Source organism: Pseudonaja textilis, chromosome Z, assembly GCF_049901715.1.
Source record: "Pseudonaja textilis isolate UNSWEBS1 chromosome Z, rPseTex1.2, whole genome shotgun sequence".
In the NCBI taxonomy this organism is placed as follows: Eukaryota; Metazoa; Chordata; class Lepidosauria; order Squamata; family Elapidae; genus Pseudonaja; species Pseudonaja textilis.
The window spans coordinates 102,425,340-102,450,681 of record NC_142008.1 but is presented as its reverse complement, the minus strand read 5'-3'; the positions used below and the strand labels follow the sequence as shown (position 1 = coordinate 102,450,681).

The window sequence follows — 25,342 nt, the reverse complement described above, 5'->3', positions numbered from 1 at the left end:
GGTAGGCAAATCTCAGCAGATAAACTGCTATTGTACTCTGATGATGGGTATAGAATTACTGCCCCTACCCAAAGAAGACCTTGGCAGGCTGCAAAGAGAGAAGAGCAAAGGTATGTTGCAAAATTGCTTGCACAGTTTTAACTCCACTCAGATTGCTTCTACTAAGGACAAGATTCCCCCTGACAACTACCACCCATTAATTCCCACACTGTGCACCTTGACTTGTGAACCTCCCAATCCTGTCATTGAACCTGGCTGGCTGACAAATCCGCTACGAGCTCTGACCCTCAGATTCCACTTGATTATTTTCTCCTACGTGCCACATTCATGTGGATCTCTTGAAAGCTTTTAATTTGGAACTCTTGCTAAACTTTGGTGAGAATTTGTCTCTATAGTGCAAGCACATATGTTTGCAAGCCTCATTTAGTAAAGAACAAAACTACCCCTTCGTGTATTTGTGCCCTGGGGTAGGACAGTAACTGGAAAGATAGCAAATGCCAAAATCATCAGAGCTGTCGGACTCTGCGCAAAGGTTCATTTGTTTTGCAGAAATCATCTCTTCTCTCTTCTCAAACATCCATTTCTATAAAGTAGATAAATCAGGGCCAAGATGGTGGCATTTTCAAACAGCAAGGACAGAAAGGCAGTTTTGCTTTCAGATACTGAGGCAAGCTCTACTGGAAAAAACCCCACAGCTTTTGGAAGCAGAAGGAGCTAAGCTCTACTCTGATGGGAGACTAGGAACGGGGAGCAAACAAGAAGACAATTTCTTAATGAAAATTTAAAAAAGAACAGACAGATTTAACGAACAACTAAAAGGTAAACTAAATAACAGACATTAATAATCACAAAATTTCCTTTTGCCTGTGCATACATCTGCATCAAAATTATTTTTGTGTAGTATTTTACCAGTGCACATACATAGTTATATATAATGAAAAAATATGATGAGAAAGGAAAATTGACTGTGTACAAGGCTTTAGTTATTTAGTTGTTTAGTGTGGTGTTTAAGATCATATACTGTATGTTTGTATCAATAACACGGTACACCAAAATAATTTTATAAAATACATGGAATATGTCAACAAACCATTTTGAGGAAAAGTGTTTCATATCAATAAATATATTAGCTGAAAGTAGTAGACTGCTGAAAGTAGTAGACTGAATTTGGGGGAAGCTATCATTTAATATTACCAATTAATATACTAGAATCTGGAATATTCTAGCATTCAAAATAAAACTGGAAAAACAGCATTTTCTATTCCTTGAAGATATTACCCGTGTGTTGTTCCGTTCTGCCTTTAGTTCTGAGATCTCTTCCTCACGCTCTGACAGTTGTTCCCTACATAAATTCAACTCCTTAGTAAGTGCTGCAAATTCCTAGTAGAAAAAACAGATAATTGTGGTAAAGAGAAGCATTGAAGGGGAGACAGAGACTCTCATTTCATGCCTTGATTGTATGTGTTATAATATATTGATCTCCTTGAATAAATCCCTGGAACACTGAGAAAATATCTTATTTTTATTTTTCCGGCATGTTCTATAATACAATTTGCTGGCAGCTTTTGGAACGCTCTTGAGAGTCATACTCTGGGAATGCATGCAGCTCTGGAAACTCAGGTTGAGCAACTTGGCCTTTCTTATAAACTTGGAATCTAGATTAGGACATGCAAATAAGACCAATGAGTAAGTCAAAGATTTGAAGTGAGTACAAAGAATAAAAAAGCAAAATGTTCCAAAATGCAAAACTACATAACAATGGAGAAAAGTCTAAACAAAGATGCATAGGAATCTAATTATCGCATTCACAGATAGTACTCAATTTACAACCAGAATTGGGACCTGAATTTCAATTGCTAAATAAGGCATTGTTAAGTGAATTGTGCCTGATTTCACAACTTTTTTTTTGCTTGCCATGATTGTTCAATGAATCGCTGCAGTTAGTAAGTGAGTCATGTGGTTATTAAATGAATCTGGCTTCTTCCATTGACTTTGCTTGTCAGAAGTCCTCTGAGGTCAGAAATTGTGATCATGTGATCCTCTGATGCTGCACGAGTCAAAAATTCAGGTTGGTTGCCAAGTGCTTAAATTTTGATCACCTGATTATGAGGATGCTTTAACAATTGTAAGTATGAGGACCAGTTGTAAGTCACTGTTTTCAGTGATGCTCTGACTTCGAAGTTACTAAATGAATGGTTGTAATTAAAGGATTAGCTATTCCTATTACTAAAGGATTACCAAGCAAAATGGGCTGTACATCTAACATTAGATGCTTGAATAGAATGAAGAAAGGTGTTTGTTTTCTTTTGAAACCCTGGGCTCTATACAAAATGGTGCTTAGCAAGATCCGGCAGACCAACAGTTGCGTTTTCTAACTGAATTTTTATTTGGGTCAGTACTTTCTTCAGCCACTAGATGGAAACAGACAGGCATATAGAACAAGTTTTCTAATTTATGGAAAGGTTCGTGCTTTGATTAGAGAAGGTAGCCTATTACTTCTAAAGCAGTGAAGATCAACTCCAGTCTAGTACAGTACATAGAAAAAGAAGGATGGATAACATTCTAAAAACTATTGGCAGGATTCACACACTTCAAGAAACAATCATTTCTTTTAAATAATATTTTGTTTACTGTATAAACCACACTGCACTGTCTCATACATGATGTTACAACAAAACTATGTTTTGCTAACTGCAGTAGCTGAATTCAAAAATGCCCAACCTTTTTCATGGGTTTAAACATGATCAACCTATTAAAGCAACCCAGGCCGATAGGGGGAGGGAAGGAGGGGAGGGAGAGAGAGAGAGAGAGGGAGGGAGAGAAGGCGGGAATATTTTTTTGATCAAGTAGCATTGTAACAAACCAAAATTTTCCTTTCTTTGCTTTCATATAAAATAAAACTACTATGCTCACAGCATAATGACCAATACCTGTATTATGCATATTTTTCCAAGCAAAACCAAAATGAAAGTAGTGTTTAATTCTGGGAAGACAGCAATGGTGAGAAAAAAAGATTAAGTAGAGTTAGTTTCCCTTAAGTCACTACTCGTCTCTTTAAAAGTCAGCTCTATTCATGGTTTTCTGTTTGGGCTGTTCTGGGCTATAGAATGCTGTCTTTAGTTTCTTTCCCTTCTCAACTAGGAATCATAGCTGTTCAGTGTACTGGAGGGCACCAGGCTGCAGAAGCCAAATAAATGTACTATAGCCCTTTAGAAGTTTCAGTAGAATCAAAGAACCATCAGACCAAATGCTAGTCTCTTTCCCAAAGACAAGCATGCTGGCATTGTAGTTAGGTTATTAAATATAACAGGATCATCTTTACACATTGGTGAAGAAAAGAAGTATTTGTTCTAATACAGAAGACACCATACATTTTCTATGGATTTGTTTAACTTCAATGTTCCCAGAATGTTTCTATTAACATTTTCATAATTACTTGCTTGCAGTGCTAAGATCTGATAGTTCATACTAGTGTACTTTAAAACAAAATTCTATCCCCTTCATGAAGAGTCCAATTTCTCTCCGGCCCCTTATGCCTTTGGATACATTTGACAAATGTAATTTACACAGTATTTGTATAGTGATTTACTCATTTGCACATCTTTTCTTCGTAGAAATTACCTGTTCTTTTACAAAGCATAGCTTGCAACTGTTTCAGTGACTGGGGGAACTAATAAATGCATATTATTATAGTTTAGGCTGGATTTGGCATTTTTGTATACCTATCAAATCTTTCCCAAAGACTTGGGATAGGCAGATGTTGTTTGATAATGTTAATGGTATAGTTGCAGGATGTAAGCTGTTCTAAGTAAAGTTGCCTTTTGTAATTGATTGATGAAGATTTTGTCAATGCCAATGGGATTCAAAGAATTCCAGTTTGGGGACTGGACTCAAGATGCCTATTACAATTGCTGCTACCTTTGCTTTCTTTTACCATAGTTATTCTACTTCTATTTGTAACTCTTTGTATTTTGCCATCTTCTCCAGCTTTCTTTTCTATTTTACTGCCTCTAGGTACTGCCATGTCCACCAGACATTGTCTTTCTTATCAAAAATGGTTGTGTGACGAATATTTGTTTGCTTGAATTTTACAGTCCTAGAGTACTTTAGCATCTTTATTTGTTTATTTTGTGGTTCCACTATTATTTTTATTTCATTTATTTCGCTCGTCGTCTTCAAAATTAAAAAGTGTCTGGGTGAGGAAGCTCTACATTGTAATAGGTTGCAGATGATCTGTGCCAAATTAAACAGATCTCTGCTATAAATATAAATATAATGTTTCTCCAAACTGAAGTATTCATGATCTTTTTCTTTCTTTCTTTCTTTCCCTCCTCTCTCCCTTCCTTTTTACCTGCTTGCCTACCTGCAGGTAGTCCTAAACTTACAATCATTCATTTATTGACCAAAGTTACTTTTAAAAAAGCAACTCACAATCAGCTCTCATACTTACAATCGTCAAGGCATTCCTACAGTCACATGATCAAAATATGGGTGTTTGGCAATCAGCATGTATTTACAACAGTTGCATCCCAGGGTCATGTGACCATCATTTGCGGATTTTCCCAGCCAACTTCCAAAAAGCAAAGTCATGGGGGAAGCTGGATTAGCTTAATGACCACACGATTCACTTAGCAACTACAATGATTCACTTAACAGCTGTGACAAGAAAGACTACAAAATCAGGCGCAACTCACTTAGCAACATTCTGTTGTTTAGCAACAGAAATTCTGGTCTCAATTTTGGTCACAACTCAAAAGATGGCCTAAAAAGGAGTCCTCTGGGGCTTTTGGCAGTAGCTTCAATCTTTGCACTAATGTGCAGTGTTGTTCTTCATAAACTTCTCTTTTTAAGCAAAGTATTACTAACTCATGGTTGGTTAAAAAAAAATCAAGATAGCTCTTGCAATTGTGCGACTGAAGCCCTGTTCTTTTGATCATGGAGCTGCCATCTTGACTTTTTTTAAGCCTTCCTTACAGATCGTCACATACACTGCTGTTAATATCACAAAGTAATTCAACAACAGTGATTCACTATACCAGCTAAATCTACTGAGTCTAAATCACTGGTTGTTCCTTTTGTTCAGCTATGAATTTATATTAATCTGTTTGATTTGAAGATAGCTAGAATTCACTTGTTATGTAATTCAAATATCACTCTGATTTTCTTCCTTTCAAAACCCACATTTTTAAATTATGAAAGGAATGAAGAAAGAAAGTTCAAACAGTATGTTTTCTAATTTGCTCCATACTGATTTATATATAATTCATATATCCAACAATTCAAGCTTTGCATCCCTTCTTATCATGGCTTGTCTGTTTACTCCTCACATGCTAATTGATTCTGCATTGTCTGTGACATTTTTATGTTTATTATGGCTGAGTTTCACTCATGTTATTACCAATCCATTTCTTCATTGAAAAGAGATTATTTTGCATTATTTTTTTATTTCCTTTCCCTCTTTAGTTTGACATGCATGATTTAGCATCACACAGAACCGTTCATGTGGAAGGATGCGAAGAGAGCGGTAAGAAACAAAGTGCATTAACCTGCTATTATTATTATTAAATTATTTCTTTTTATATAAATGATTGACATTATCAGGTTTACTGTTTTTATTGTTTGAGTCAATAGGGATATTGATGTCAATGTATATAGAGATATGTGTATTATATATATTAGAACCACTTTAAGCCAATTTAATATTGTTTAAATGCAATACAACATAAATTTGAATAATGAAATGCATTACATTTTTTCCAATTTTTTTATTACAACCTTATTGCAGATTTGACAATCCTTTCAACCATTTTAATACCTTCTGAAAATATATCAATTCAAAAGCTGATTAAAATAGTAAAACTATTTTATTTTAACTATATAAAAAATGAAACACTGCATTTGTATTGAAGGCAACAGCCAAAGAAAAAAATGTGTTGTTTTATTTTTTATGTGTAAAAAACTGCTACCCAAACAAGTCAAATCCAGTAAATGGTGAAGACCACAGTGTAATGTGCTTTGAATTATGCTCTTGATAATTATTCTAATGTTTTAAATCTCAGAAATAGAAGTTTCAAATCCTACTGCCAGATTTTCTTCTTTACATTATTATTTTTTCTTAGAAAAACCTTCCAAAGTCTCTTCCATATCCGGAAGGTTTGGATTTAATTTGGAGCGAGGAGTGTGGTGGTGAGGAGAAATTGAGAGGGGCACAGCCTGACATTCTCAAAATTCCAGTCAAAGCCACTCATTTCCATCTTAGATGTTGGGGACCACATGTCCAAATGGCAGTTTTGTAGATTTTCAGGACACTTATGGCTAATAGTAAAATACATCACTATAACTATGTTATTATAATGTATGTGATAATAGTAGATAGTCAGATTTCATCCAGATGTTTTATATGCTAATCCTCACAATTCCTTTAACTGATTGAAAAGCTAAAGTACCATACCGACCAGCCTGTTCTTATGCTACAATTTCAGGAAAAAAATGCATATATATTCTAAATTAATAATGATTTCATGTCTTCCCACATCACCTTTTCTTCTTAATTGCATAAGAAACAAAAAAGGAACACAAAACAGCAAAATATTGTTTCTTATCCCCAAAGGATACATATGGGAATGTATACTCACACAGGATCTTAATAAAGTCTTGTTTTTTTAGAACTTTGTGAATGATTTCAACTTTAGTGTTATTAAAAATGGCAGCAGTCCTACGGCAGGAAATAGTTAATGGACAATTACAAAATGTCATGTTGTAGCGATAAATATCTGCTTACTTCTTAAAAATGTATTTTTGAAAAGAAATGTGAATAGTCGCATTAAAATTGGGAAAACTCACATTTGCATCATATATATAAATATTAAATCTGCCAGATATTTAGAGAATCATTGTTTGAATAATAATTTGTGCCCAAATGATGAATTTGCATTTTCTAAACTCCCTGTCTTGAGAATAAAAAGTAGGAGCAACAGGACTTCAGAACTACTGCTAGCATGGCCTTAGCTGAATCCCGATTATCACATTTCTTTGCATTCAGAACTCTCCTCAAAAATGATATAGAACTAAAGGGGGCGGGGCAAAAGAGTGCAAAATGCAATAGATTAGAGTTATTGAGAATCAGGCCACATTCAAGTTTAATAAATTAAATTATCCAGAATATTTGTATTTCCACATTTAAAACCCTATTGGACCAATCCCATTTCATTTTCATACATTTTTATTTCTCAGTATTATGTTATTATCAACCCCAATGGTCAACCTCATGGGGTAAACCAGATAGGAATCACAACAGGCAAGGTAATTATACTTTATTGTAAAGCAAGAATGAAAGTGTATATCTATCCTGCCATCTCCTTTACAGCCCCAAAAACTTTTCTGAGCCTCTTGCCCCACAACTATCCAGTTTCAGGCTGTGCTGTCTCTTATCTGACCTTTTCCTCTTTAAGTCTTTCTTGATCCAGTTTCCCACATATCAAAATTTACAGGTAGTGCTCAACTTACAACCACAATTGGAACCAGAATTTTGTTGCTAGGCAATGTGATCATAATCTGCCTAGTCACACGACAGCATTGCTTATCCTATGGCAAATTAGACAATCCCTGTTGCCCATGTAATCCCAAGACCAACAGGACATTAAGCAGAAAGAGACAGGAAGTAAAAAAAAGTGGGAGGGCATGAAAGCATGAGGGAGGCCTGGGCTGCGAAAACAGGGTGCCATGGTATAGTGGAAACCCAGGAAAGCTGGAGAAAGCTGGGGCTCGGGGCTTCTTGGCGCTCTTGGCTTTGGGGCTACAAGCTTTTTGCAACTCCCAAGTCACAATGTACCACAAAAGCCCTTTGCACCATAAGGAAAGCCTAGAGTTGCAGCACAGCAGGGAGGCCTTTTGCACCATGTGAAGTCCAGCCTGGCCCAGCAGTGTGACACAAAAATCACTGAGTCCTGGGAAGCAAGCCTAGCCCATCCCAGCAGCTTTTATTGTCATGCAGTCTGAAGCCCCTGCTGTCCTGCGCTCTGCTGCTCCAGCTCATTTTTGTCATTTTTGTGCTCCTGAGGCACACCTGCCACAGTCCTTCATGAGGCAACTGGTTGTCACATGAGCCTATCCTCCCCTGATCTCACAAGGAAACTGCCATGCGTGATATTGGGAAAACAGCTTGTGTTGCAGGAGCAGGCCTGACATCTTTGGTCAATAGCAAAAGCAAGAAGTTGAAAGCCAGGGTGAGGAGAATTGAAGTGCCTCTGTGGTCGTAAGTGCAGGCAGGTTGCCAAGCACCTGAATTTTGATCACAATAACTTCAGGAACTAGCCGTGAGTTCCTTCATTCAATGCCATTGTAACTTCACTCCCTGAATAAGTGGTTGTTAAGTTGAGGACTGCCTGTATGTCAAGGGATGGGAAGTCTTCAGACTTCCATAACTGTTAAATTCAAGATCTGTCATTCTTCATCTCCATTTGTATGTGGGTAGATATTGGTATTTATATTTGGAGGATATAAATCCATCATGAATTATAATAATTAGAGATATTTCACTTATAAACCAATTAAATATAGCCATTACATAATGCAGGGGGTCATAGATAGGGAACTACTTTCAGAAATGTGTCAGCATTGACTATTGGTTTGCTATTGGTTTCAAGTAGACTTACCAGACATTCAGCAAAAGGACCACATATCCTTTTTTTCCCCCTCGGGTCCTTTGTCCCATAGCCACAGCATTAAAATCAATTGTCCAGTTTTTTGAGTTTCTTTGAAGGTGAATTTCTTTTGAGAGGGATGCTGTTTTCACAGCAGACATTCAATTTTTGTTTAATAGTATGACTCTGTAAATTGTCTGTTTGTTTCTATCGTACATCAATAGACTTGACAGCCTAGATTTACATTATTTAATTTCCTGATTCCAGCAATTGGCTTCAATCCAGTCCTTTCAAATCTATGATCACTATAGTCTGTAGATCACATGACTTGCCATACATTTCTATGTGAAATTTTAAAAGTGCATCATTGTCAAATCTATATTAATATAGAATCAATAATATAGAGTGATCTTGAAAATAAAGATTTGTTGGAAAATTGTGACTGAAAAAATAGTCTTTCTGATGCTGGAAAAAATAATAATCTAGATGTAGACCTACTATAAGTACATTTTTGCTGTATTTCATGGTAATTTTTGTTTCTAAAGAAAAATAATTACTGCTTTCTCCTTTTAATCTCACTCCCACCTTTAACCTCTTATCCAATTGTCTTGTCATTTCCTTTGCATGTTCAGATATCTAGCACCCTAGTTTCAGAGCATAACATCACAGTATTTTTATTTTGTGAAGCATTTTCTGAATTTTACTGCTTTGAAACTGCTGGCTGTTACATTTCCTTTGTTTCCTTCTAAAATCATTTTATGTATTAAGAGTTTTATCTAATTGCTAGGAACTGGACTGTAGGCCCTTAATAGGAAAAGAAGATATTAAAAAAAAGATATGAAAAAGAAGATATCAATATATGCATTATTTTAAAAAGAAAAAGACTGTTACATAGTTTATTTTCACAATCCAGTATGTGCCCATTTGTGGCATTAGACAGGATACCCAAAGGGATATTTACAAAAATTGAATATTCTTAAATTTACTGTAAAGTACAATATGAATGTATGTAGAGTATACTGAGCCTAAGGAGAACAGTTTTGCAGTTTTAAAGTACATCCTCTAGTAAAACAAAGAAATCACTGTAATTCAAACATTGTTTTTTTTTAATCTTTCTTACCATTTATAATTGGAGTTCCCAAATAAACAAAAAACTTTTCACCTGTAGTATTCTTTTCAATCTATTTTCCTCTGACACAAGGAAATTGTCATTAGCTACTTTTACAATGAGTGGCAGTTTAATGTAGTGGTTAAGGCATTAGGTTAGAAACTGGGAGATTGTTTGGGCACAAAAATCTCTTAGGAATCCTTGGGCCAGTCACTCTCTGTCAGCCTAGGAAGGAGGCAATAGCAAACCACTTTGAGGGGTTTGTTCAGAACAGGTCACAACTTAAAACAAAAATAAGATCCTTATAGTGGCTTTCCAAATCTAAATCATATAAATGTCTCAGATCTGCTGATCCTCATGTGGCAAGAGAACAGCCACAACTGCTTTCCTCTTTTGTTATTTAATAAGACCATTCTCTACCCTTCACAAAAATCAGCAGAGGCACTGGAGTAAAAAGCCAGCACAAAATCTTTACAATGTAGTGGAGGAAGAATGTTCATACAGCATTACCCCACTTCTTCTAACCATATCTTATATCCAAATAATATATTTTCATTTTCTTTCTCCATTGAAATCAATGACAGAATAAACTGTAAGTGTGGGGATTTCCAATGTGCAGAAATAATTCTTGGGATTTACATTTCAACTGATTAACTTCTCTGCCTCAAATGAAAAATTTCTGGTCTCTAATTTCACCTCTGATTTATCTGATTTTTCCAAATATTAAATCATATTTTGGATGGAGTTGCCTCTGAGTAATTGCCCAGAGCAATTCTATCTTCCTCCAAAGACTTCTGAGCCAATGCAGTAAATTGCCATCATTGCCTTCTCCTAGGAATGTGCAAAATACAGGGATCTAGGAAGGAAATGTTCAAGAATGTTCCCCAATATTCCATTTCTCCTCTCCCCTCCATCACTAAGTCGCTTGTTTCTCTTTTTGAAGGTCATTATGATCCACTATCCAATGAGAAAGATAGGAAGTTCAGGCAAACATCACTGTCATTATTTTTATGATTATACTAATGGCACACTATTATTATTATACTGAATTTTCTATCAGTCACTCTACTAGAAGCCTTATCCAATAAAAAGCAGGATAAATATTTCAAATTAATAACTGAATAAATTACTTAATGCAAGCACAAATTATACTTTGCCAAAGCTATAAAAGAACCTTAAAAACTATGTACATTCAGGAGACTGCCTGGAACTAAAAGGAACTTATAGTGAAACCTTAACAAGATTCCTAAAAGATACATTCTAACTGAAACTTTGTAACAAAATAATAGAACCCCAGGAAGAGAAAGTGGAAAAAAGAAGCAAGAAGAAACAGTTTGGGATTATTTGGATTACTTGGTGATTTTTGGATTGTTGGCTATTGGATTTAAATGACTAAAATCAATTGGGTGGTTGTTTAAAAGTGTTTAAAATGGCATCACTTTTAGCAGAACTGAAAATGGAACTTAAAAAACAGAAAGAAGATGCACAAGAAGGAAGAGGTTCTTTTGGCTTCGTATTTCAATTTTTAGAAATGGAGATCTGGAACTATGAGAAACAACAAGAAACGCTTGTAGAACAAGAAGATCGGGACAAAGAAGAAGCCATCTTTAATGATCAAGTAACTTTATGTGAGGGAAAAAAAGGACAGGTGGAGGGAAAGAGAGTGAAAAGTTTAAGATTTGAAAAAACAACCCCAAAAAAGAATAGTTTGAAAAATAATTACAATATTAGGAAGCAGCAGAAGAGAGGATTACAGAAGAGAGAATTAGAAGTAGAGAGACAAGGGGGCAAAAAGGGGAGGAGAAGAAGAGGGGGAAGAAGGAAAGGAAAAGAAGTTATAAAAGACAGAAACAAGATATAGAGAAACAGGGAAAATATATAAAGATTGAAAGTATAAGCCTATTTAGAGATAATTGGTAAAAATTTAATTGAAAAAGGGATTCTGCAAAGGTACATAAGATAGTATTAATTTAGAAATAGAAATCATTTTAGAAAATATGAAACAATGTATGATTAAAATGATGGATAAAATACTTACGGTAATGCAGTGGAATGTTTGTTAATAAATAAATGAAATAAAGAGAATGAGAGAATGAAATTAGGAAAGGATGGGAACATTTTAATTATTATTAATGATTTATAAAAATATAAGTGAAGAGAAATATGGAAAAAAAGAATTAATTATGGAAAGTTTATAAGTGTTCCTAAGGAAGTATGATATTCAATTGAAAAGAATTGTTAAAGTTTCTAACTAACATTGATAGAATAGAATTGGAATGGAATAAGAGTTTTATTTATTATTGTTTTATGTATGTATGTATGTACGTACGTCTGTATGGTATTCAGCTTTGTTGGGGTATTTTCCCACATCATTATAGTTGTGCTTTTAAAGTTGTAGCAATGTTTCGGCAGAATCTCATCTGCCATCATCAGGCTTCTGTATTTGGTTCATCTGTGAGTCAGACTTTCACAGCCATTTCTGTTTTAAATTTGGTGCTAGCCTATGTTGTGCCAGAATGGTTTTTTCTTCATCCTGATTGGTTGGAAGTCTTGGTCTGTGTTTATTGGTCTTAGAGTTTGCTGTGTTCTGCTTGATTGGTGTTTCTAATATCTTCTGTCTGTTTTGTAGCTTTTTGTGTTTTGATTGGCTGGCAACATTGTGTTTCCTGTATTGGAGGCTTTTTAGTGCAGCTTGGCTCCAAGTAAATGGACGGCTATCATTTATTAGGAAGCTAGGTTTCATCTGGGTGCCTGGTTGGGGTGTGTTTGAGCTGGAGGTATCAGGGGGGATCTGTTTGTGCCCAGGTGTTTGTCTGGCTTGTGGTGTGGAGATTTTTTTGTTTGAGAGTGCAGAGAGTCCAGATAATTGACAGTCTGGTGGAGTCATCTCTTCTATTCATGCTTTCAGGTCTTTTTTCAACTTCTCTATGGATTCTATGATAATTCTGTAGCTGGGGTTTTCTATAGTGGCTAGGGTTTTGGTGCCACTGAAGTCGAGTGAAGGGAGTGAAGTCAGCACCAAAACCCTAGCCACTATAGAAAACCCCAGCTACAGAATTATAAGAGAAGGCGAGAGATTGAAAAAGACCTGAAAGCATGAATAGAAGAGATGACTCCACCAGACTGTCAATTATCTGGAAGCCTGCACTCCTCAAACAAAAAAACTCCACACCACAAGCCGTTGCACAAACACCTGGGCACAAACAGACCCCTGATACCTCCAGCTCAAACACACCCCAACCAGGCACCCAGATGAAACCTAGCTTCCTAATAAATGATAGCCATCCGTTTACTCAGAGCCAAGGCGCACTAAAAGCCTCCAATACAGGAAACACAATGTTGCCAGCCAATCAAGACAAAAAAAGCTACAAACAGACAGAAGATATTAGAAACACCAATCAAGCAGAACACAGCAAACTCTAAGACCAATAAACACAGACCAAGACTCCCAAACAATCAGGATGAAGAAAAACCATTCTGGCACAGCGTAGGCTAGCACCAATTTAAAACAGAAACGGTGTGAAAGTCTGACTCACAGATGAATCACTATACAGAAGCCTGATGATGGCAGATGAGATTCTGCCAAATGTTGCTACAACTTTAAAAGCACAACTATAATGACGTGGGAAAATACCCAAACAAAGCTGAATACCATACATACATACATACATACATACATACATACATACATATATATGAACATAGTGTGTATTTTAAGAATGTATCAAACAGAATTCGACTGGAAGTTACGTACTATATTGAATGTTATAATTTTAAAGGCATACATTGAAGTTTAAATAAGAGTTGAATGGATAAAATTAAAAGTTTTAAAGGTGTCATACTCCAATTAGTAACTACAGGGCAAAATTTGTTTAATGAGAAAAGATAATATGAAATTGAAACAGGACAGACAACAGCATAAATATAATGATTAGAAAGACACTGAAACTTAGAAAAAGATATATAGTTAAATTAGGTATGAGATAATTAAAAATTGAGATAACCAAGGGAGGGGAAAAATTATGGAGAAAATGTTAAAATAGTAATAAGATATGGAATAGAACACAAAGATGAATATGAAACTGAGTTTGTGTTTGAATGGAGAAGTGATAACCGGGGATCAAGCTATTCTCAAAAAAAGATGTTTTATTTGTATTATGTTTTTGTGAAAACCCAAATAAAACTTATATTAAAAAAAACTGAGTACATTCAGCCCACCCATTGGATGCCAGTTTTTCTAACCAGTAAAGTTTTTGAGATCCCTACCACTCAGTTCTCCCAAGAAACCCTTGTAGCCTTCCAGCTTTTATTCTCACATCCCCATTCCTGACCTGTGGGAGGGCAATGTTGAGCTGACGCTGAAGTGACTCCTTCTCATGACCCAGTTCACGCAAGCGGAGTTGGGAGGTAGCCAAACTTTCCTGGGTGTCACGTAAAGTCTCCAGTAGTCGTTCTCGCTCATTCAACATGTTGACCATGAGTTGCTCGAAATTGGCATCATCGGCCCCATAGGCCGAACCACGGCGGTTGTCCTCATTAATGGTTGGCATCACTTCGCACATCATCATGCCAAGTTAAATGGGGAGGGATGCCCTGTGGGCTCCTCTAGAAGGAACAGAAGAGTACCTCTAGATTCTGAAAAGAGAAAATAAAATTTTTTTTAAATATCACCTGGGAAAATGAGAATCTGTAGAAAAAGTATCAAACCAGAATGTTGATTTCAGATAGCCACTGATAATAATAGTTTAAGATAAGAATTTTTTACTTTGCACAATGAGAGTCCCAAGCTTAATTGCAGGCTATTTGAGTAAAAGGACTGAATAGAAACTAATGGAAGAAGCCATTCCTTAAAACTAAGCGCTGTTATCACCATTTGGGACAATCATTTTGACCAAGTCGAGCTGTAAGAACTGTAAGTCGAGTTCTCTAACTGATATAAACTACAATTCACAGCATTCCTCACTATTGGTCAGGCTAATGAGAACTATTGGAAATTGAAACTGAACAAAATCAAACAGGCCATATGATTTCCTCCCTGATTTATACCAAGAACTTTTCGGGGTCTCTTGAATGGAAGACTCGGTGATTTTCCCAAATAATGAACTGGTAGCATGAGAATTGTCTTGGATTTGCTGACAATATCATAATAATGACAGATGGGCTCTTTCTGTCCAATCTGTATTTAGAGAAAATTCCTTAAATTCAGATCATTTTTGGTGGTGTTAGGATAGTCTGAGCTGATGCAGGAGGTGGAATCCCAAAGCGGTAAATAGACACTCAGAGGATATTTTAGGGAATAGGAAAAAGGGTTAAGGACCCTTAAAAAAGGAAGGCTTGAAGCCTGTTGCCAAAACCCACCATAGCTTGAAGCATTTGACGTGGCAAGATAAATTGAACTCATACAGTTATAAATTCTAGTTTAGAAGTATAGCTGGCGGGGTGGGGGAGATGGAAAAGCCGCTTACAGCCACAGGGTCTGGAATCAGCAGACAAGACAACACACATATTTCTGCTAATTTATTACAAATGGGAATAATGGGATGGGGATGTTACCACAGTCAGCGTTGCACTTTTGTCACCACCTCCCAAGTGAAAATATCAGTTCCTCTTCAACACTGAGCTGCTAATGGAGAAGAAGAATAGAAGGATAAGAGAGCTTGAAATAATTTAATTGACTTTGTGGGCAGATGGAGGGAGGCAGAAAATCACGTGGCAGGCATGAAGTTCAGCCGGTTGGGGAACTAGAGATGCCAGAAACCAGTCCAGCCTCACCCCCGCTTTGATTTCCAACCCCATTTCAGAGCAAGTCAATCTCTAGACCCATCTTTCCATCCTGTGCAGATAGCTTTCAACAGCAACTCTTATCACTACTATAGTCGCCATGGGCGAATAGGCGGCAATCTAAATGAAATAAATAAATAAATAAAATTGGCCGTAATACCTAGGAGAAGATTGGTTTTATAATCTAAAAGGTAACTGATTGGAGAAGTGTCCTAGAGCCAATTCAGTCTTGATTCTATGTGCCACAAATTGGGTAATTTCCAAGAGTTATGCAGCCATTCCTTCACTTCTAGAAGTATAGCCGAGTAGCCATATCTCTCTAAATTCATATTTTGGTTCAGCAAAGTAGGGTTAAAACAAACAACAAACCGAACACTCCTTCCTGTCTATTAAAACAGGTGGATTGCTTAGGATTCATATAGGTCTTTTTAATATTCAAAACATGATGTATATTTTATAGTAATAATTGTGCCTTTCTCTAGGATAAAAGTTTAGAAAGACAAATAAGGTAGTCAAAGAATTGGATTATTTTTGTTTAGCATATTACAGAGTTGTAAATTTTGTACTGAGTAATAAATATTATACAAGATGCTTACTAAACCCATCAAACTGGTTTTATTCTGTACCTAATCTTAAAATTTTTATTAATTTTGTTTAATAACAATTTAAAAAATATTTTAATATACTAGATTCTGCAAAACATTGCAACAAGCACTCCACAATACTTGGATTGGAGGACTGATACCTTTTAGTTGGTAAAAAAAAAAAAAGCCAGAAATATGTCTTCTTTTTTATAAAATTCAGCTTTTAAGAGGATTACTATTATTTGCTGATTTACATGCTACATAATTTAATCTCATTTATTTTTTTTCTATTGAACTTTTACCCTTTTACATGTTATTATTTATTGAAAATATTTACTCCTCATCTGATTTCTAGGCTTTGTATATTTAAAATAAAAAAATTAAAATGCAGCATCTGTTACAAATAGAACAACAATAAAAATAATTCAATTATGCCATCATAAGCTCTCAAATGTTAAGGTGAACAAAAATATTAATGTAACCCTGAAACTGTAAAATTGTACCAGCTATTGTAGAAAGTAAAGATATAAATTGGCTGTGTTCATACAACTCATAGAACCATAAACTCACTGATCATATTTTAATCAACCATGTGCAGCAAATTCAACTCATCCAGTTAATTTATGACTATGTGCCATATAAATTCAAAATCTGATAAATCATGGACAAGTTAATAGTGGGAGTGTCTATTGTGTGAACACACCTAGAAGTAAATAGTAGAAATAAAGAAGGTGGAAAAAGGCTTGACTGAAAATTACAAGACAATGTGGTCAATAGTGCAATATTTTCATTACAGATGGGATAGACACCTAAGAGGGTATAGGGAAGTTTCCAGGAACAATGTAGTATATTGTTGATTCAAAGGTTTGTACAATTTAATCCTGTGCCAATTATTTGGGTAGAGAGCTGTCATTCCTGTTCTGTGTGTTAGTACTATGCATATAGATCAAATACGCACAGAAGGTAGAACAGGATTTACTGGTAGGTCTTTGGATGATATGCAGTAAATCAGCAAAGTTTTTGACTTATCAGCAGTTTAACAAAAACAAGTAAAAAGGAAAATTAAACAACATACACTAAAATCTGCAAAGTGTAGTTTTATGCTAATCCTATATTACTTAGGATAGTAAAAGTTATTTTTGGAACACTACAAAGATTAGGGGAGTCTTGTGTTCAAATCCCCCAATCTATATAATTTAGATGTAGCTTCTATTCACACACAAAAGTAGTAAAATAGAATATAAGTAGTCCTTGACTTGCAACTATAATTGAGCATGGAATTATGGTTGTACATTGTGGAGGTTGTTAAGCAGGTCACTCTGTCTGATTTTAACATTTTTGTGGTGGTTATTAAGCAAACACTGAAACAATTAAACAAATCTATTTTATTCAATAGGAGTTTTTTTGCTGGAAACTGAAAACAATGGAAAACAGCAAAAAACAGCAAAAATCATGATTATGTGATTGCCTATATACAATCAAAATATAATCATGTGACTATGGCGTGGGGGAGTACATAGCTATCAGAATTTCAAAACTAATTGTTACTACATGACTAGTTGCTAACCTGTAAACCTCTCTATGTCTCCTATTTTCCTCCTGCAATCTAATTTTTAGTCAATCTTTGATCAATGGATTTTACAGTAAAATGTACAAGCAAAAAGAAGTTACAATAGAAGCTCCGGTCATGATGGTAAATCATTCTATGATTTCAGTCTCAACTTGATTTGGGAATGACTGCACATGCATGTACAAAAAAATGGTGTGAAAGGGGAAATCGCTGCGGCTGTGTTTGATCACTACCCAAGTATTTGTTCATGAGCGGATGCAAAAATTTTGCAAAATTTTTGGTTGTCACCCAATTTGGTCATGGTCAGAAGCATTCGTGACCAGAGGTTCTAAAAGAATAAAATATGTCTACTTCAGATCATAATGAATTACACCAACAAATAATCCAACACAATTTTCACACACCCACACACACCTGATGCCCTCCAAAAATTGATTGGCCATTTTGGGGACTGAAATCTAACTCCTTTGGAAGAAAGTAGGTTTGGAAAGAGTGTTAGGGCAATTCCTTATACATCATAAAGTTTAATATTTTTACTTTCCTTTCCCACAGTCCCTTACAATATAGGAAGTGGGTTCAGAATCAGCTTGCACAAATCATATAATATGCTTAGTACTGTATGTGAGCTCAGTTAAGAAGGGCGGGAATGAAAGGACTAACTCTCATCTGCCACATCTTCCTAAATCATTTCCTCTGCCCCTCAATACATTCCTTAAGTCCTGCCCTTTACCTTCTCTTCAAGAAGAGTGATGCTTATGTCCTGCAAAAGGAAGGAGATACATCATAAAATAGAACAAACTATTTAATTACTAACATCTTTTAAATGCAACCCAAAAAGAATTGGTATAATTTAAATAAACAAACAAGACACCTTGCCACCATAGGAAAGTTAGTTGAGGAAAGTATCCAAGTGCTAGTAATGGCAGCTTCAAGTCTTTCATTTTCTCACAAATCTTTCCATGTGAAACCAGGTTGGGAACAACAATTCTTGAAAAAGACAACCGTCTTCTGTGAATTAGGGCACATGGGCTCTTGTTATCAGTATCCTCCTTTTCCTTTTATTTATGTGATCATTAGAACTCTGGATAGGGAACCTAATTCATTGTAAGCATGGTACTTCTTCTAAAAAAATAGCTATCTCTGTTGATGCTGAATTGAGTCTTAAAATACCTCCCATTTTGTTAGTTCATACATTTTCTCCAGCACCATTGCTACAATATTCATGCTTCTTCACTTTCTGCCAAGCTAAGCTATAGGTCTGGAACAGCCACCATATTCAAGCCCTTCCCAAAACCTGCCACTTCCACAAAGCTAAGGCAGAAACTACATCTTCATATCTATTCTTTTTGTTTTGTTTGCTTGCGTGAAAAGCTTTTGATTCAAATATTACTTCAACTGGACCAGTTAGGTAATTTCAGGCCAAGCCACACAGCCTTAGATGGAAAGATATCACTGCGCTGCATAACAGGATATATTTTTGTGATTATGTTTTTTTTTTTTGCAAAGACACGAGAGTATGCATGCACCTAAATGCTGACCCCAAGCAGAATATTTTGCTAGAATAATGGAGACAAAAATATTAAGCAGAGGGAATAAAGTAGATCCTGGCTGGATTCAATCAACAGGTTAAATCCCTATCATTGTAGGGAGGACATGATAAAGCAGAATGGGGAGTCAGATAGCTAATGGGGACAGGGGCTCTGGGAAATAAGAGAAGGACACAGCTGTAAATATAAAGCTTTATATACACAGAGCTATAAACTATGGTGTAATAAACAGAACAAGGATGACTCTGAAGAATAGCAGCTTCATTTATTCCTCCCGCCTTCAGTCACAGAATGGATGGGGTCATATACCACACTAAAACCAGGTTAACAAAACAACTGTATGTGTTTTATAAGCTTTCATCTCCAAATACTATGGCTGAATGGATGGCCTGGTTCCCATAGCATGCTGAATCATAAACTATGCTACTCAATGTTAGCTTAGGCTAGTATATTGTGCAAGCTATATTTAGGATTTTAAGTGGACAAAAAAAAAAAGCTCCAAATTGTATTAAAGAATAATACACTGCAATACAATAAATAGTACAAAGCTAAAGCAGATCCCACTGCCCCTTTTCAACACATCTTTGTTCAACACACAATAATTTAAATTTAATACTCTCACACACTATATATTGCAAGAACAATCAACCCTTCCTTGATCTAAAGACCGTTTCTATAAATCACTGTTGCTCAGATATCTACTCCAGGTGAGAGAAAGGTGCACTGTGTCTCTCCAAAGCCACACCTTCTCTCCAGTTGGCCAAAAGAGTTGTAAGATTTAGCTCCTGATACTATTCCTGGCCAATCAACACATTTCAGCACTGTTATTAGAGATCCAACCTCCTTTTGGTATGATTCATGTTGCTGGAGAAATTTTGTTTCCTTGATATAATAATATTCTATTTTATGATCTTCCAAACCTGCCTGAAAAAAAAATACAGGCAGAACTCAGAAGAAGGGAATGCATTTGCTTTAGTAAAGAATTCTTCAGCTATTCAAGCCCAATCCCTACTATAAATCATAACTATGAAGCTGAGCTCAGAGGAAACCAAGAACAAACCCCACCAAAAGAGAAGTGGAAAGCAGTACAGATCAAAAGCGAGTCTCAATGGCTGTCCTTCACCACAAGCCAATGAAGGAGCTCACCAAAGAAAGTGAAGATTTACAGTATCTTGTTTCACTCAAAGGCTCATTCCATACAGTCCCTCTTCTTCGCCTCCAGCATTAAGAATCCATGAAGCAGGGGTAGCAATCTACAGGTGAGACACATCAGTTGCCTTCTTCAAATGATCAGGCAGATGAAACCACATTGCCCATTAGGACATATCACAGGGACATTCTATATCAGGGGTATCAAACTCGCATCGTCATTGTGACTGTATAAATGAAGATTGAAGAAATCGAGAGGATGTGACTTATCTTATAAAATTATTATTGCAGAGCATTAATTCGCTCAGTTACTGCATCTTTTTGTTTGTCATGGCAAAATCTAGAAACTTTTTCCTATGGAATTATAAGGGGGGAAAGCAGTAAAATCAGTCCAAACCATGGTAGTTTAATATAAAACAAAAATAATATGCGTTTATTGTGAGTGAAGAACTTCAATATATTTGAAACTTAATATACAATTTCATCATAGTCACATTTAGCCTATAAAGGCACAGCTAAGATTGGGGCAGGAATGGTGGTGCTCCAATTTTCTGCAATAATGCCAACTTCCATTTGCCTCCACCAGAACATCTCTGCTGTCACAGTACAGGTTGGATTCATAACCATATGGGCAGAACAAAGATAACACCTATCAAATCCGGGAACAGTCTTCATGTTTATTTATGAGTTTGGGGAAGCATGTCTTGGAGCATGTCAATGAAGTCAGAGGTCATTGCAAAGGTATAAAAAAACAGAATAATACAGGTGGGTCCAGCCAAGAGTGCATTTTAGCTCAATATTGTGTGCCACTCAAGGGCTAAGCTAGTGCAATGGAGAAAATCAGAAGTAGAACCACAAAGCAATCTTCTTCCATGGTTGGTCTCCAACAGCTATACTTAAAGATATGTCTCTGTTGCTTTAAGAAGGGGTATAACAGTCTTGAAGATTACTTGTTGTGTTACCCTCCTCCATGAAATTGTTTAGTCTCCTTGAAAAGCCATAACCATAGACGATGGCAATGAACTTCATAGTTTAACTACACTTTTGAAGTAAAGAAGTAAAGCATGAAAACTAATTTTATGTAGTTAAAAATAGTACATTTATTGTGGGAGAATTTATCCATTGCTGTGATTCTAGACAAATACAAGAAACAATGTTTTGATTTCATTACCAAATACAGTAATGTTCAGAACCAAATATCTTTCAATTACATGTACCTGGACATATAAGATGGATGTCACATCTAATATGGATATAAATCTGAAAACATGTATATTCCAGGACATTTAGTTATTTAGCCTACGGCAAATGCATGGTAGTTCAAATGTTAATGTCTAGTCCATCCAGCCATTCAACGATAGGGTGGTCTATGTTGAAAAAAAATCAGACATTGGGCTGGTGTAAGCTCTTGATGGACATTCGGACACAATGTGATGGATGTTTTGTTGAGGAGCACCACAGTCACACTGAGGGGTAGAGACAAGAACCCACTTAAACAATGAGTCCTGGCAGACACCATGTTGGGTACGGATTCCAGGAGAAATATGCACAGAAAAGAACTTTGAACTCTTAACACTGACTGTATTTTTTAAATATTTTCCAATATCTCTGCTCATACATGTTACAATAGAAGTCCAGCCCTACCACATCATCTCCAACATTTTGGTAAATGGGTATGTACATTACACTTTTTGCAAGTATGTAAAGGAATAATTCTTCTGTTCAGAAATGCACATTCAAACATTTGTGCAATATTATTGTGTTACTCTACAACACTGGGTACTGTTGTATGTAAGTTTGAATCTGTGTTGTACGTAAGTTTGAATCTGTATTCTACCCACAAAATTGAAAAATGTCCTCCCTGGAAATATAATTCACATAAAAATTTATATGGGAATAGCTGAAAAATTCCCCTAGAAATATTTATTATCAACAACTTGTATGAGCACAGTTGCCAAACGGAGGTGGCGCATGAAGTATGCTTATGAGTCTGTCTGCAAGTGTCTAAACAGTATCTTCTAGTTTATCAAAAATAACTATGGAAAGCTGTCAAATTTTTGCCTGCAAAAATAAGAAGCAGACAGCAAATCCATCAACTCTTCCAATAGGTGTGCAATGAGGATAGAAAATGTAACTCCTTGAGACCACAAGAGGAGACTTTTCCAACTTTTAATTTCATATAAAGAATTTTAGGCTTTGGACAAGAGATTGTAATCTATTGGCTGCTCCTATATATTTTGAGTTTTAATGCATAACCCATAATATTTTGTGCTATCAAAGCCCCATACATCTTTTTTCTATATATTATGGTACAGTAGCCTGATATATAGCAAGAGGGAGTCTTAGCAGAAGCAGCTGATCCAACAAACACATTGTCTGGTTTGTCAATGCAAGAAAGAGTTTTCCAGGCAGGCATCTGGAAAATAGGAATTACATCTGAAGAGAATTCAGTGCAGATATTTGAGAGATAAAAGAAGAATAGGCAAAATGACTGACTGACTGAACAATAAATGAATGACCAAAATATTGTATTGATACAGTACATAGGGAGGGCCAAAAAAGGAAGCGAAAAATGAACTAGTAGGTGGATGCTGAGATGGAAGCAGAGGCTTTTTTTTAAAGAAAAAATTAGATGCAAGTAAGGTTGTGGAATCAAAGGTTGAATTATGTTCACACATCATACTACACTATAATTAACCATGGTTTATTACATAAGTAATTATTGACTTATATAACACACAGCAAGCAACACAGCAAGTCATAAACATATAATACATCAAGCAACACACCAAACCATAAACATGGCTGATAAATTACAATGTTTGCATTCATCCAACAGACTCAGCTCAACCAAGCAAATCATATAATTGCTTAATGTGTTGTATATATCCTGCCATGGGGTAGAAGGCAGGAGCATCTAGGGTACATGTCTTGAATGGGTGTAATCTTGGGGAACAAATAGCATTGGTAATTGTGGAGTACAGGAATAAAGTTGCTGAAATGGACAGGAATAATGGAGTAAGACCATGGTGCTACGAATGCAACATCACTTGGACTTGGAGGTCATATGTGCAAGAGGGTATAAGCTGAAATAGATGTAGACCCTTTGGGCAGAGAGGCTGCTTAGGCATAAATGCGGGTGTTGCACTTGAAGCCAAATGGAGATAGGAAAGTAAGGAGACACTGACTAAAGTGGGAGACAAAGTCTAAGTAGTGGATAAGTACAAGGTTGAAACTTGGGTATATCTTTCAGTCCGGGAGGCTTTGGAGGCCCAGATAAGATGACATCAGAAAAGGGGAGTGCTATTGGGGAATGCAGTTGCGGGGTAGAAACCAAAAGTTCTCTATGGAGGTAGGTAAGAGCTTAGAGGTTGACAGCTGAGCAGAACACAGGCAAAGCCAGTGAGAAAACAGTGAACAGCTACTGAAAAAGGCTTCTTTTCTCATGGATTAAAGATCTACTTTACAGGTAGATTTCTAAGGGGATGTGGAAAGCGAGAGTCACCTATGAAAAATATAGGACTTTTGCTGAGCTAGTGACATGAGGCAAATGGGTGTGATGTATGGCCCTTCAGGTGGTGATTCAAAGGGGTGCTAGCAGCTGAAGCCCCCTCCCATAGAGCGCCTCATGGAACTGACCTGGGTTGGGCCCCTGAGTCAGTTCCGTTTTGGGAACTAGAAGGCCTGGACAGACAGAGAGGTAAAGAGGAAAATGGGCTAGGTGCTACGGTTTTTAGAAGAAAGGGATAGGAGGGGGTAACAGACAACATGGCTGGGGGAGGGCCGGTTAAGCAAAAGAGAATAAACAAGAAGCGGTCTCATGGGAACAGGCTCAGAAGCCTTGGTGGTTGATTGGACAGAAAAAAATGGAGATGCCCAGAGCCTGGTGGAGAATCCGGATGGCTGAGGAGGAAAATGCTATAGTTTATGAGATCTCGTTTATATATTGGGTTTTTTTTTTTCCTAAGGCTCGGTGCAGAGTGCGTGGGAAAGACGCAGGTGCTCTAGGTGCAAAGCAAGACGGGTGAAAGTGAAGCGGCGCGGGTGGAGAGCAATGGAAGCCGTCGGGAGCCCGGGGATGCGGAAACCAGTGAGACACTGAAGCAAACGAGCTAAGGAGGGGGAGGGAAGCAGAGATGCGGAGCCGGACGATTTCGGATAGCGATGTTGCGAAAGGGAGAAGGAGCAGACGTTTCAGCAGCAGCCAGGGAACAGCCGGTACTAGAGGAGGTGAGGCATATTAAGAGAGGACAGAGAGGGCGGAAGCAGCGGGGTGCAGCGCAGGTTTCCAGGGAGGAGATGGGAGCTCCCAAGCCCGGTTCTTACCTGCCTTTGCAGCAGGCGGGGGAGGCGGCGCTGCTTCTGCTGGTGATGTGCTGATTCAAGAGGGATGCAGGAGTCAGCCGGGGGAAGGGGGATGATGCCTAGCCCCCTCTCCCGGCTTTCAGGGATGTATCCCTTCCCCCCGGGAGAATCCACTCCCCAGCTCCGGCATCCCTCCCTCCCGGCCGGCCGGTCGGCCACCGCCTGGCGCCCCACTCTAGCCCGCCCAAGCAGATCCAGAGAGCAAAAGGAGGAGACAATCCCGCCCCTTTGCCCAATGCAAAGCTACGGTGCCCCTGCTCCTTTAAGAAAGTCCTGACTGACGTGTATTCTGCCCAACGAGCTACCCGCATACTTCGGGGGAGACCCTGAGTTACGGCCCACTCGTGGAGATGGGAGGGGAAACCATACTCCGAGTGGCAAGGAGGACAAACCAATGTATGGAGGAGCTAGTGGGCGGGAGGGGAACACGAGAAACCAATTGGGGAAGCCCGAGGGCGGGGCTGACTTTTAGGATGATGTCATTCAGTGGTTCTTCAGGAAAAAAGAGGTGGGGGGGAGGAAGAGGAGGAGGAGAAAAACCAGATGCATCGCAGGTAAAACCGGTGAGCGAAGTAATAAAAAAAGCAAGCAGTCTT

The 25,342-nt window shown here is 37.2% G+C and overlaps 1 protein-coding gene across 18 annotated transcripts in view; it reads right to left on the bottom strand.

Moving 5' to 3' along the window:
• PPFIA3 (PPFI scaffold protein A3) overlaps positions 1-25,100 on the bottom strand; it is a 63,036-nt gene extending 37,936 nt beyond the window's left edge. For 10 of the 18 annotated variants that reach the window (XM_026710933.2, XM_087917040.1, XM_026710928.2 and 7 more), the window contains exons 1-3: positions 24,708-25,048; positions 14,082-14,385; positions 1,279-1,380 (exon numbers count right to left, since the gene is read on the bottom strand). In XM_026710933.2, the coding sequence (XP_026566718.1) occupies positions 1,279-1,380; positions 14,082-14,318 (339 nt within the window). In that variant the 5' untranslated portion in view covers positions 14,319-14,385; positions 24,708-25,048. Of the gene's footprint in view, positions 1-1,278; positions 1,381-14,081; positions 14,386-24,707 lie in introns of all 18 variants that reach the window. The other 8 variants (XM_087917037.1, XM_087917039.1, XM_087917041.1 and 5 more) reach the window with 4 other exon arrangements.
• Between the last annotated feature and the right edge of the window lie 242 nt (positions 25,101-25,342).